Genomic DNA, 14,877 nt, shown 5'->3' with positions numbered 1-14,877 from the left:
ATATTCTTGAAATACAATTTCTCAAATACAGTTTTTTTTTTTTTTTTTCAGTCTAAGGATCTGTGAACTAAAGGGACAATTTATTTGTCTCCCAAACACCCAATACAGAAGGATGGCACCAGCAGAAGAATGTTTTAAGTTCAAGAAAAAGTCAAAGAGGTCCACTCTTGTTATTTCTATTCAACACTGTACTGGAGGTTCTAGCCATCGCAATTAGACAAGAAAAAGAAATAGGAAGCATCCAGATTATAAAGGAATTATATATTGCAATCATACATTGCTTGTGGGAATTTACAACAAAGCAGCTGCTATGAGAAAGAGTTTGGCAATTCTTTAAAAAAATTAGACACAGAATTAGCATGTGATTCAGCAATTCCACTCTTAGGTAAACCCAAGGTAATCAAAAACGTATGTTCACACAAAAATTTGTATATAAAATGTTCATAGAAGCACTATTCATAATAGCCACAAAATAGAAACAACCCACATGTATATCAAGTGCTGAACAAACAAAATATGGTATATACTTATAGTAGAATATCAAACAAAACAGAACTATAGCTAATTAAATATCAAATTGGGGATAAAATGAAATCATAAAAATAACCCAAAGGAAAGCAGAAAGAGAAAAATGTAAATGGAACAGATGAGACAAATGGAAAACAAATCAGGATGGTAAAATCTGATCGTATTAATATTCATATTAAGTTAAAATGGCCTAATTATTCCAATTAAAAGGTGGATATTATTGAGTTATTATTGAGTTATTAAAAAACAATATTCAACTATATGAGGTCCACAAGAAACACACTCCAAATACAAGATAAAAAATAAGCTAAAAGTGGATGGAAGGGATATATACCATGCCAGCAGTAATTACAAAAACAACAAAAAGCTAGAGTGCTTATTTTAGTATTAGACAATGTAGATTCCATAGCAAAGATATTACCAAGAATTTTAAAAGTCATTTTTAAAATGACAAAGGGAGTATTTTACCAGGAAGGTATAACAATTTTAAATGTTTATGTAGCTAATAACAAAGCTACAAAATATATAAAGCAAAAACTGAAAATTTACAAAAAGAAACAGATAAATCCGTAATTACAGTTGAATATTTCAATACCTATCTCTTAATAATAGAACAAGTAGATAACAATCAGAAAGAATATATAAAATATGAAAACACTATTAGCCAAGTTGACCTAATTGGTTGACATTTATAAGGCATTTCACCAAAGAACAGCAAAATTTATCATCTTTTCAAGTAGACATGAGACATTTACCTGATAGGTCATATCCTAGGTCATAAAATATTTGTCAATAAACTAAGGATTCAAGTCACACAAAGTATCTTAGACAACAATTAAATTAGAAGTCAGTAAAAGGAAGATACCTGGAAAATTTCAAAGTATTGAGAAACTAGCACACTTTTAAACAACCTGTGGATCAAAAATAAATCAGAAAGGAAATTATAAAGCATTTGAAAATTAACAAAATTAAAATATCAGAACTTGGGACATGCTGCTCAGACAAAACTTGGAGGGAAATTTATAGCACTAAACACCTATGGAAGAAAAGATCATATCAAAGACCTCAGCTGCCACCTTAAGAATCTAGCAAAAGAACAGAGAATTAAACTCAAAGTAAATAGAAGTAAACAAAACCAAAAAACAATGATATGGAAGAGAGAAAACTTATGAAATAAAAAGGTGATTATTTGAAAAGGTCAATCTAAGAGATAACCTCTCATCAGACTGATCAGTAAAAGGAGTAAGACTCAATCAACCAATATCAGCAATGAGAGAAATGAACATCACTAAAGATTTTACAAATAGTAAAAGGATAATATGGTAATACTGTGACCAATTTATTCCAATAAATTAAGTAAATTACTTTAATAGAAACATACCTTTAAAGTCATAAACTACTAAAGCTCATCCAGGAAGAAACATAAATTGAACCCTGTATTTATTGAAAAAAGTATATTTTAAACACCTTCCTACAAAATAAACAAAAATACCTCCAGACTCAGATGGTTTCCTTGGAGAATTCTAACAAATAGTAAAAGAAAAAATATAATTTGAAACAAATATCCAGAAAATTGAAAAGCAGATAATATGTCCCAAAGACACTGTAAGAAAACTACAGCTAAATAACCCTCATGAATATAATGTAAAAATTCTTAGTATGCAACAAATTGATTCCAATAATACCTAAGAAGAATAGTACATTATGAACTAGTGGAATTAACTGTAGGAATGCAGGGTTGCTTTAACATTTTAAAATCAATCAACAAAATACATATTTAAAAAAACAAAAAATGAAACTATATGAGCATGCCAATCAATGGGGGAAAAACATTTGACAAAACCCAACATTCAATCTTCATAAAAATTTTCAACAAACTAGAATAGAAACTTTGTCAACTTGATAAGGAGGATCTATAAAAAACCGACAGCCGTTATCATTCTGAATGCTTTTCCCCTAATATCTGCAACAAGATAAAAATGTCTTTTTTATTTCTATTGAACATTTTACTGGAGGTCTTAGCCAGTATAATGTGGCAAGAAAAAGGAAAAAAGACACATAGACTACAATGAAGAAATAAAACTCACTATATCCAGAAGACAAAAATCATCTACATTGAAAATCTGATGGGATTCTCAATTATAAAAGTGAGTTTAGTGGGTTGTAGGATGCAAAATCAATCATTTGCATTTCAATATACTAACAATAAACAATTGAAATAAAAAATGTTACAAAATATAAATTACTTAGGGATAAATCTGACACAAGATGTAAAAGGCATGTAAAATTAAAAGATAAATATTGTTAAGAGGAATTTTTAGATGTAAATAAATAGAACTATGTTCAAGGGTTGAAAGTCAAGATGTCAATTCTCTCCTAATCTAATAAATTAATAGATTAATTACAATCACCAAATTTCATCATGTATTTTTGTAAGAACTAACAAGGTAATTACAAAATATATATAGAAATGCACAGGACCTAGGATACACAACTTAAAAAATAATTTCTTTGAAAGAAAAAGGATAATGTCACTGCCTGACTTCAAGACTTATTTTAAAGCTAGTTATCAAGGTCGTGGATTTGGAGCTCGAGAGACAAATAGATCAGTTAAACAGAATAGTCCTGAAATACTTCATATTTATATAAAACTGATTTTTACCAAGATGCAAAGTCATTTCAGTAGAGAAAGTGTAGTCTTGCCAACAAATGGTGCTGGAACAGGGGATACTTATTTGCCATCCCTCTTATACTATATTCAAAATTTAACAAGTACATCATAGACCTAAATGTGAAATTGAGACTATAAAACTAGAGAAAGTATAGATATGTATGTTCTTAGATTAGGCACATTTTAGATATAACACCAAAAACATGATCATAAAAGACAAATAATTGGATAATTTGGACTTCATCTAAAATAAAAACTAAGGCACAGCTAAGAAAATGAGAAATAAGCCACACCCTGATATACCGCTCTTATCTAAAATATATATCCTCAACTACCAATAATAAAAGAACTCACATCATTTGACTATATACTTTACCAAAGAAAATTTATGGATAGCAAATATCATGAAAAGATGTTAAACATGTTATTAGGGAGATGTATATTAAAACAATGGTATGCTACTACACACCTCTTAGAATGACTAAAATTACAAAGACTGACTATACCAAGTGTTGAGAACATGAAGTAAATGCAACTCCTATCATTGCTGGTAAATGTAAAACGTTATCTCTACTTTGGAAAGCATTTTGATATTTTCTCAAAAAGTTAAACATACATTTACCTATATAATCCAAACATTCCACTACTATTTTGAGAAATGAAAGCATACCACTTATCTTACAAACACTTGTATACGGTTTACAGCATTTTCATTTCTAATACAAAACTTGGGGTGAGGGAGTGGGAGGCAAATGTTCATTAAGAGGTGAATGTATGAACAAACTGGTATATCCAACAGGGTACTGCTTAGTAAGAAAAAGGAATTAAGTACTGACACACACAAAAGGGATGAATCTCAAAATTAAAGTATGTACTCTGACTAATCTCATTAATCCATTTATATAAAAATCCTAGAAAAGGCAAAATAATCAACAGTGGCAGACCAGTGATTACCTGGGAACTGACAGGAGGGATTATAATTGGACAGGAAATTTGGGGATACTTATGTTCATTACCTTAGCTGTAGCAATGGGTTCATGTATGTACATACACCAAAATGCCAAATTATACTTTGAATATTGTCTATTTTGTCAATTTTACCTCAGTAAGCTGCTTATGTCACTGCTAATTTCATGGGCAGTTTTATTGGATAAGATACACCCATAAATCCATTTAAGATATATACTCTACCTCAGGCTTCCACTGAGATGAAAGGCAAAGGCCTTGAGAGTCTTTGCAGCTCTAGGTAGAGGATCTGAGTGAGGCTCACCCTTAAACTTTTAGGACTTTTGTCTGAGCTCAAACTCTCAGAATTTGTCCATATTCATAATTGAAACTAAAACATATTCAACTCTAGAATTAAGGAATAAAAAAAGTACATACCCTTGTCTTGGGCTCTTATTAGCACAAATGTTCTGAATGCAGTCAAAGATAACATTTTATTTTATATTACATATTTTTAATCTTTCTAGTATTTTTATATGGCTATTTAAGCCATAGTTTTAATTAGTTTAGTAACAGATGAATTAATACATTATGATTTCTCATCATGTTCCTTGGTCTTGCCTTGAAATCATCTTGGGATGCTTATTTCAAGACCCAACTTCACAACTAAAATACTGGGAGTGGGGAGAATATTGGGATCAGAATGGAACCTGGGAATGTCACAAGCTTCCCAGATGAGCAGACACAAATGGAACCAACTCAATGCCTTCATACATACAAACACAGTTTCTCAGTTTCCTAATCCGTTTCTAAGATTAATATGTTTATCAAAGTAAAAAGTTCACATGACTTAGTAAGCTTGTAACAATTTTATTCATAACAGGTACAAAATTTACATTTACACGTGTATATATATATATATACACAAAAAATCTTTATTTTCTTCTTTGACATAAAAAACAATACAGAAATATTTACATATGTACATAAATATTAAAACATACAGACTTTATAAACAGGAAAAAGCAAGATTTCACAAAGTACTTTTTGGGAAATACACACACTGAAAAAGAGGTTAAAGAAAGATGACAAAACACTTGAATTAATAGACTTAAGTTATTTTGATAGGTATTAATTTGGTAAGGAAAATAAAATGTCTCAAATGCTAATAGATGGTAAACAAGATATATATTTAAGATTTTCTAGGTAAAATTACATGGCTTTCCTTTAGTGTAAAAATTGAATCAGTTTTATTTTATCCCTGAATCACAAATACCAGATAACTAACTAGTTTTCCTTTTGTTTTTAAATATTAAAATTTTCTGATTTATACTAAATTTTAAACTTTTTCCACATTAAATTGTAAAATATTTTAAGAGGCTGTATATTCTCTTTACTCACCAGGGTGAAAAATCCCATGTACTACATTGATTTCAACACAAAATTGGAAATCAAAATACATTTACATTTTTTAAATTAAAACCTAACATTTTCTAACTAACCTTCATGATTAAGTACAATTGATATAACAAGGTATCACAATCTGCGTAAATTATTCTTGCTTTTTTTAGTACCAGGCAGAGGACCTATTTTATAATTGGCTTTTAGGGGTTTGCCATTCAAACAGTCTTTGGTGGTATGATAATTACATAAACACCTTGTACAATAATCAAACCCACAACCTTCTCGATTACAGATCGCCCGCTGTAAATAACAATCATATTTTGCTGGTGAATTACAGCGAATACAGGCTTTAAGGCTTTCATTCTCTTTTAAAGTCTTGGCAACCTAGAAAGAAAATCCATAAACAAATTTTAGTGAGGACTGAATGTAATTTAGGTAGAAATAAATAAGAAAGGTACCACTGAACCTTCCCCAATATATGAATAAAGGATCCATACCACACATAAAACTCCTGCCCTTAAGGAACTCACTCTTCAATGAGTGAGATAATTATCACTTGTCAAGTGATCTAGTGGCTATTTCCTAATGCTACTTTTGAATACATTCTTTTATTTCATGAATGCTTACACATAAATGCCCTAACTTAAATGCCATCTTTACTGTGAAGTCTTCCTCGTGTCACTTGGGAGTTGGTTGCTCTTTCACCTCTAGTTCTTTTTTTTTGAAAAAAGCACTTATCACATTATATGGCATTTATTTTTATGTAGCCATTGTCCATTCTAGATTACAAGACTATGAAGGGTGCCATGTTTTCTTATCCATGAATTACCTGATAGCAGATATTCAATGTTTTCTGAATAAAGTTAATTGTTATATTAGAAATTCCATCATTAACACTTAAGACAGAAACTTAAACTTCACTATGGATAATTCATACTTACTGACCAACATGAAGGTAGTTAGCAGTCAACATTTTATTTCAAATATGCACTTAAGCAAGATTATGGTTTCTTAAATTAAGCTTGCCAAATTATCCATGTGCAGAGTAGAAATTATAATACACATTGCCCAGTGATTTGAAGGTGCAATAGGAGGGCTTCAATTTCTGAAAGTTGGCCTTTATTCACTGAGTTCTATTCCTCAGATATCAAAGGCAACAATTTTAAAATGTATACTGAACAGTTTGCTAAGATATTTTAAAATCAAGGTTTTCCTTGTATTTCCAAATTAGATCTCAACATCACTGAACTAACATAAACAATGTCAAATGGTATCTATTTTCTACATAGGAAGACATCTTTGTGCACTTTCCTAATTTGATTACTTGAATTAGGAATTCAATTACTTGAAATGTTTTCTTGGTGGCCAACATTTCTGAGAGTAAAATGAAGGGGATAGAAGATAAAATCTCCATTAATAATTTGCTACTAGTTCTAATTATGCTATAATTAAATTTAAAGTTCTCTTTTCTTACTCTAAATCCTTTTAACAATTAAGTACCCCATAAGTTTCTAATTTATTGACAAACAAAAAATTACCTCAGAGAATTCACTGTGTCGACTGTAAGTAGAACCTTTCTTATCACCTGGATTGGATAACTTGGTTTGAGCACCTTTTTGGGGGTAAGTCCGAGCTTCGGATTTTTGAATACGAGCTAATGCAGTTCTGAACATAGTATATTCTCTTGTTGAAGCATGTGGTGAAAACTTAATGTTCTTTTCCTAATTAGAAGAAAAGTTTTAATAGGACTTAAGAATATTCTCCTTTATTTTCAACAATCAGGCATTTTTATTGTTTGTACATGTAAAAAAGAGCAAATGAGACTGCAAAAGATTTTTCCATACATCCAATTTACCTGCACATGCTTTAAATATAGCCACACTATACATATAGACAATACTGACAGAAACTGCAAACCAGAAATTTTGAGAAAGCACTTTAAATACTCAGCCTATATAGCGTTTAATACATCATTTATAAGGCACTAATGCCAAAACAAAGTCATTCTTTTCACCACCAATAAATGGCACATCATGTTTAATTAAGTCTCACATCAGTGTCATGAATGGATTCAAAATAACCTTTTAGATTAGAAAACTTTCCATTAATACCACCTTATCAATAAAGAAACTGAACTTGGAGAATAATTTAAGCAATACTTGACTAAACTTATATAGCAAATTAGTAGCACCAAAATTTAGACCCAAGTCTGCCAACTGCTAGGACTGAAATTTCAAACATGTATTGATACTCTCAGAAACATCTCCAAATTTACCAAGTTCATTTTGGAAGGCAACTGAATTCCCTTCTGCACTGAAAATCTTCAATATGTTGAAAATTTAACTGAAAAAATACAAATGGCAATGAAGCTTAGCAACATGGTCAACTCTTATTATTGGAGAACTGACCAATTTTCCCTTTTAGACATGCCATTTCTAGGAAGAACTCAAGAAATAAATGACTAGGTGGGATTCCTTTCCCTTTATCTTTGAATTTTGTTTGAAGAGTTCTAGTGAAAAGCAGAAATGCTTTGTGGATGTAAAGGATTTCCAGATTATCTGTTATCTGTCCTATTTTCCCCTATTTGTAAAGAGCACTAGCTGTTATACTTCAAAATGAAAACATCAATTGCCAAAGACTTACAGTAACTCTTTGTATTGCTTTATTATACAACTGAAATGCCCCTTTATCATCTTCTAGAATCTTCTTCCAAGTTGTACTCACTTTAGACACACTGGAAAAGTAAAAGATTATAAAGGAAACAATTAAAGCATCACAAAGAGCTAAGAGGAATAAATATACTACAGAAACATTAACAGTGCGAAGAAAAAGAAATTTCTATTAGCAGAGCTACTCAAACCTGTTTGTACATTAGAATTGCCTGAGGTACTCAAGATGTAAGGATGCCCCAGGCCTAGACATTTGGGTTTAATTGGCTTAAAAAGAGGACTAGGGAGACAAACCGTAAGTGACTCTTAATCTCAAAAAACAAACTGAGGGTTGCTGGGGGGAGGGGGGTCGGTTATGGACATTGGGGAGAGTATGTGCTATGGTGACTGCTGTGAAGCGTGTAAACCTGGCGATTCACAGATCTGTACCCCTGGGGATAAAAAATATTGTATGGTTATAAAAAATTAAAATTTTTTTTTTAAAAAAGGGGGACTAGGGTAGTTTTTAAAAGCTCCTTATCAAGCCAAATACATTCAGGCTTAAGAACCATTGCTTTGTACTTCCATTTTTGTCACATCTGCAAACAACAAATAAGTAGTTCCCATTCTATATAGGACACCATGTTAGCTTTGATATTAATAAAAGTTGTAGACAAATTTCAAAGTACTATAGGACACACTGCTATCAGTAGATATCAATTTCAAAAATCCACTTTGTTAAAAAAAGTACAACCTACATGTCAATTATCCCTCAAGAAGCTAGCCAACAATAAAAATCCATACTCCCTTTTGTTTTGTTTTAGCTATGTTTCAAAGACCAGCATAAAGTAACACCTGCAAAGAGTACCTATTAATTTTTCAAAAAGCCAAAAACAATCGGATTGGGCAGGGTCTACTCCAATAGTTCATATAATTAATTGTTACCTCATCCTAACTGATCTTTAGTGGAATGAGGAACGGTAATATAAAAGTTTCTAAGAAACAGTCATAATCAGATCCACTTGAGAGTTTCCATATTTTCACTGTTAAACCAAGGAAAGCCTACATTAAAAATGGCCTACAAACATCAACTATTTTTTACTTTCGAGTATGACAGAAGTCATAAAACCTACAGGACTTACATACCATAACTAGGATGTTGTTTTATGGTTAAGAATATACGATATAGCTTACATATTAGAAATATTCAAAATTAAAAGGAACAAAAATCCCAGTTTAACAAAAACAGTTTCCTAAGCGTATAAATATGAAATGTGAAATAAATGGATTAAGTGTTTACTTTAAAAATTATCTTTCTTTCATCTTAGTGGCAGTTAAATGGTCAAATATCAACCATTAGGCAGTCATTACCTCAATTAAACAATGCAAAAGGCTACCCTATTATGTCTTCCATAAAAGATGTTCGATGGTTTATACCAACACTCAAGTCTTCCAACAAAGATGTTCGATGGATTATACTAACACTCAAAGTAATCATACTTACTTGATTAAGTCCATATCATTGAGCTGTGTTAAAATATTTGCTAAAAGATGTCTGAGTCCCCTTCGAAAGAGTTCACTGAGAATATCTACACATTCCAGGCCCATTTTCCTGCCAATTATATTCTGTAGTTTAAAATTTTCACTGGATATAAATTCCTTCAGTTTCTCCCAATCTATTTTAGGATTTCGCTTGGCATTCTTTTTTAATGTTGAACAAACCATTTTTGCAAAATGAAGAGCCGGCAGCAAGTTTTTGCTGGGATATTGGTCAGGGCTTTGCATCTGTAGGCAGGACTGTGGACTGTCACTGAAATCTTCCAAGGGAAGGCTACCCTCTTCATGTTCATTGAAGCCACTTTGCTGGGAAAATGAAGAATAGCCACTGTCTTCGTAAGGTCTACTGGTCTCTAGTTCTTCTATTTCATTTGAACTATTAAGTATTTGTTGCACATGTTGATTTTCCTTGTTGTGAAAGAGCTTGTTTTCATTTTCAGTTTCAAGTTCTACAACCTTGGGGCTCACAATTGGTGACCCAATATCTGATAACCTTACATAGTCTTCAATGCAGTCTTTATAAGAACCTTCCAAAAATGCAGGAGTATAAGAACCTAGTCTTCCAGTGTCATCAGGCTTTAGCATATCAAGTCCAGGATGAATATGGTCATAGTTAAAATCACATTTCATTTTGACAGAAAGAGTAGAACTTTCTTCTTTACAACCTGCAAAAAAACCAACAAAAAACCGTTTAATGACAAAATTTTCATACATTTCTACTTCTAAAATTGGGATACACAGAGGTATAATTACTTTGCATTCTTTTAGCACTATGTCTTGCCTATGTAGCTATGAAATTATCCAAGTTTATTTACTGAGATGTGACAATGAGGAAATAGAATTAACTCTTAGTAAGTACATACATCTTATTCTTAAAAGGGGACTTCAAAAGATGGCTTTTAGTGTATAATCGTAACATTTGACTTTTAGAGTCTCCAGCTGATTGAGTAAAAAATATTGGAAAAAGGGATTATTTAGCACCTATCTGTACTTATGGAACAAATAAGGAAATGTGATGCAACAAGTGCCATCTGAAGTCAAGAAATTCTTAAATACAAATTTGTATAAGATTTAGACATTAGCTATTATTTTAAGCCTTACAAAAAACTAGGAGTTAAGTAAATTTAAACACCCATCAGTTAAAATCTACCTGAACTCCCACAACTCTCATCTCTAAGTTTTATTCCGATCAGTGGTATGAGTGAGTCTGATTTAATTAAGGTGTTTGTCTACTCTGCCAGATAGTAAACTCAACCAAAGGGACACCTCCCTTTATCTCATCTAGTATGTGCTAGAAATAGAAACTCTGCAATTTTCAATTACTGAACTAAGATTTCTCATGACTAATTAACCAAAGAGCCAGATGAATTAATAGTTCAGATATTAATCAGAAGATCTGATAAGTAAGAACAATGCTATAATCAGTAGAAGACTAGATATAAGAATGTGAGAGTGGCTGGGAAGAAAGATTGTATTAGTGTTCAGTTTTAAATAACTGAGGAAGATATGACCTGAGCTGAAGGCAGGCGCTTAACTGACTGAGCCACCTAGGCATCCCTCCTCTTCTCATCTTTAGAACCCAGTTACTGGGAAACTGTTTGTTGTAGAACCCTTTCATTCAACACAACTCTTTGAATATGAACAGCTCTTTAAAATTTAGACTTAATGATGATTCAAACACCTTATTTTTTTTTTTTTAAAGTTTACAATTCCCATTTGCTTTCAAACACTTGCTCCTCACAATCTTCTGATGTAGGATGAAGAGGTATTATTACCTTATGTTTTACAAAGGAGGACACTGAAGTTCAGAAAGTAGCTTGCCCACATTTTGACATTGTAGTTGAGGGACAGATTACCCTCTTTTACTATAAATTCAGTGTTCATTCCATTATCTCACTTGGAAAGTGAGATAAAAGTATATAAAAAAAAGTATGCAAGCATAGGTTCACAGATTGTGGGTTATAATCCAATATTGCCTTATTAATGTCTCTGCTCAAATTGTTTCAGCTTTCACTACTGTAAGTTCATGTCCACTTGAAATACTTCTATTATTTCATTTTTGGAGCATTTCTTACTTTCTGGCATGACAAGATGCTCTAGGCTCATCTTCTATTTTTCCTGTTCCAGGCCTAGAATCACTTATTTTTCCAAGAACTCTGGTTCCTTTTATTGGTTCCAAAATCTGGATCCTGGTTGTAGGTTTAGTTTTAAAATGTGAAATTATGTAATAGACTTTAAAGTTGGAGAGGTAGAATTCTAGGGTATGTTGGATTTATTCATTGTGTAATAAAGAACCTTGAGGGGTTGAGTTGAGATATCCAGTTGACATTTTTAAAGATCATTGGCAACTGTAGAGAATGGACTGTAGGAAGGTACAAGTGGAAAAAAGAAGGCTGGTTAGTAGTATATATCATAGGTGTCCAGAGAGCTGATTAACTGATACTCGGATGACTGCAGTGGAAATGAAAATAATTGGGTGGATCTGAGGTCTCTTTAGGAGTCAACAGAACTTGCTGATGCTTTTTTGGATGCTGAATGAGAGAAAGTGAAGTAAAAAAATACCCTGGGTTTAAAATCTTGACTATCTAAGGTATAAAGTGTTATTTGCTGTATCAGGGAAAACTGAGGCAGTTAACTTTTAAAGCCTATTTTCCGTTCTATAAAATGGGGTTTAAGAACCTAAAACTGGACTAAATGTATGGCACAGTCCCATCACATGGCATTTTTATCACATTTTAAAACCAAATATTTCATAATGCTCTTATTGCAAATCAAAAATGTTTTAAAAGTAGCAAAATACCTTTCACACTATATTGCAGATTATATACTTTTTCTAAAAATCAGATCCAACTTCAAGTAAAAATATTTGCTTAGCCTTCTAACTAGCTTTGTGACATAAAATATTCAATTAGTTCCTTTCATTTTTTCTAAAATGGATACTAGTATCTACCTCATGTTATTGGGTGAAGATTCAACAACCTGCATTTTTTAAACCCCATTTACCAACACACTGTCCAATCATGAAAAGGTGGTATTACAGTTAACTGTACAAAAGTTTGACTTGCATTTAACTTTCCAAGTCAGAACAAATACTCCATATTAAAATACCATAGCTAAATGAACTACAATGCTTAAAAATTTTTTACAACTATCTGAATGTTAAATGATTAAGTTCTACAATCTGCAGTACCCATAATCACCATGTGCCCAACATTAGGCATGGCTATTCCTTTAAGAGTTTGAGACCTCTAAAGCTTGCAGCCATCTGCTGCAAATCAGCCATCTCTACAAGAAATTTTAGGAAAGCTTGCCTTCAAAAATTACCTGGATGCGATAAACTTTTAATCTCATTTTCTCAAATTTGTAAACAGGCAATGAAATTCTTAGAGATAGCAAACACTCAGAGGAGTGAGGTGGTAATACCAGACAACTGGATTAAGTAATCAAAATACCATTTCTTAAAACCATCAAGCTTTAGAACTTCTTAGGGAGACTTAGGATTGAGGATCTTCTAGAAATAGATTTAACCTGTTAAAACTATTTTTCCTCCAGTCTCTTAAGACTCCTTTTCTAATGAAAGGAGCATCTTTCAGTGACTGCAAAATATCACAAAGTCGAATTGTTAATTTTTAAAAAATGTGGTACTTTCTGAGGAAAAATAAACGCATTTGGATCCCTTTTCAGATAGCAACAAAGAGGATAAAAATAACCGGTTTGAGTGCCTTCCACTCTAACTGGGTTTGGGAATAGAGGGCTATGTAGTGCTTCAGGAGAGCAGGAAAAACCAGCAAAAACAAAACACAATCCTTCCATTCTGAGAAAGTCAGCTACAGAAGGATAAACTCTCCGTTTCGTATTAAAAAAAATGCTTCCCGCACCCCCCCCCTTTTGACCCCAGGCCTTGGAAACGAGTTACTGGGCAAAGGGAAAATTGGAAAGGGTGGGGGGGAGATGTTTTTTGTTTGGACAGCCCTGCACAGCCTGGCCCGACGAGGGGGTCCCTCCATTTGGCGGGAGTGGGTAGGGGAAGACCATGGAAATCCTGAGGGGTCGGAGAGGTGGCCCCTCAGGGCGCGGGCCGGGTGGAGGAGGCGGGAGATAAGCGAGCAGGATCTCCCGCGCCCGCCAGCAGGAGTGAGGCGGCGAAAACCCGGGGAAATTGCCCGCAGACCCCAGGGTGCGGGGTAAACACGGCAAAAGGGCGCAGGGAGTAGGGCTTAAGCACCTGGCCAGACCCCAGGGGCCGGGGGCTCGCGAGCCCTGTCAGAGCCCAGGCCCCAGGGTGGGGGAGGGGTGGGGGCATTTGGCGCCTCTTCAAGCGGGGTGGGGACAAGGATAGGTAGATCCTGCCAGGGGACAAGGGCGCCCCGAAAGGCCGAGCCCTTCACCTTCTTCGGAGCTGACGTCCAGGTTCGGCCTGGAAAGGAGAGACCCGGGCCCGCCACCCGCCTCGGCACTGAGGGCCTCCCCTCCCCGAGCCCCAGCCTTTCCCCCCCTCCCCGGCCTCAGGAACCGCCACCGACGCCCGCTCGGCTCCGCCCGGCCCGCCGTGGGGCGCACACAGGACTCGGAAGGGGGTCGGGTTCGGTTGCGGCCGCCCCCCAACCCCGCACTCCCTTTCTGGGCCGCGTGCCCCCCGCACCCTCTCCTCACTCACCGTCTGAGGAGCGAGGGCGCCCGGCGGCTGTCAGGGCGCTGCAGCGGCAGGAGCTGGAAGGGGGCCGTGGGGAGCAGCGGCAGGGGCGCTGGCTCATGCCAGTGGAAGTGGGGTCGGCCTCAGGTGAGGAAACAGCTACCACAGCAGAACACCAGGCCGTCCGCGTCACAGAGCTGTATCTCCTAAAAGGCGCCAGCTGGTACTTTTAAAATCTTTGAATTTGGTGCCCAAATCCACACGGCCCAATGGGGTGCGTTGCTCGCACGCGCGCTCCAATAGGAAGGCGGTGGGAGGGGGTGTCCTCACCCACGCCCAATTGGAGGCTGCCGAGGCGGGGCCCAGCTGTGAAGCCCAACCTCCCTCCTTCTTCCCGGCTCCGCGCGTCCGGAAAGATGCTGCGGCAGGGGGCGGGCCTAGGGGAGAGGCCTCCGAGCGCGCGGAGACCGCGGCCAGGCCGCACGTGGAGA

At 35.1% G+C, this 14,877-nt stretch overlaps 1 protein-coding gene across 1 annotated transcript; it reads right to left on the bottom strand.

Moving 5' to 3' along the window:
* Positions 1–5,035: 5,035 nt before the first annotated feature.
* On the bottom strand, positions 5,036–14,541 carry FBXO5 (F-box protein 5). Its single transcript, XM_004753584.3, has 5 exons — positions 14,411–14,541; positions 9,701–10,418; positions 8,192–8,282; positions 7,087–7,269; positions 5,036–5,932 (listed from the first exon to the last, which is right to left on the bottom strand). The coding sequence occupies exons 1-5, from the start codon at positions 14,505–14,507 to the stop codon at positions 5,681–5,683; spliced, it is 1,341 nt and encodes a 446-aa protein (XP_004753641.1). The 5' UTR covers positions 14,508–14,541; the 3' UTR covers positions 5,036–5,680.
* Between the last annotated feature and the right edge of the window lie 336 nt (positions 14,542–14,877).

Source organism: Mustela putorius, unplaced genomic scaffold, assembly GCF_011764305.1.
Source record: "Mustela putorius furo isolate JIRA1106 unplaced genomic scaffold, ASM1176430v1.1 tig00000450_pilon_pilon_pilon, whole genome shotgun sequence".
In the NCBI taxonomy this organism is placed as follows: Eukaryota; Metazoa; Chordata; class Mammalia; order Carnivora; family Mustelidae; genus Mustela; species Mustela putorius.
This window is presented reverse-complemented; position numbering and strand designations above follow the sequence as displayed.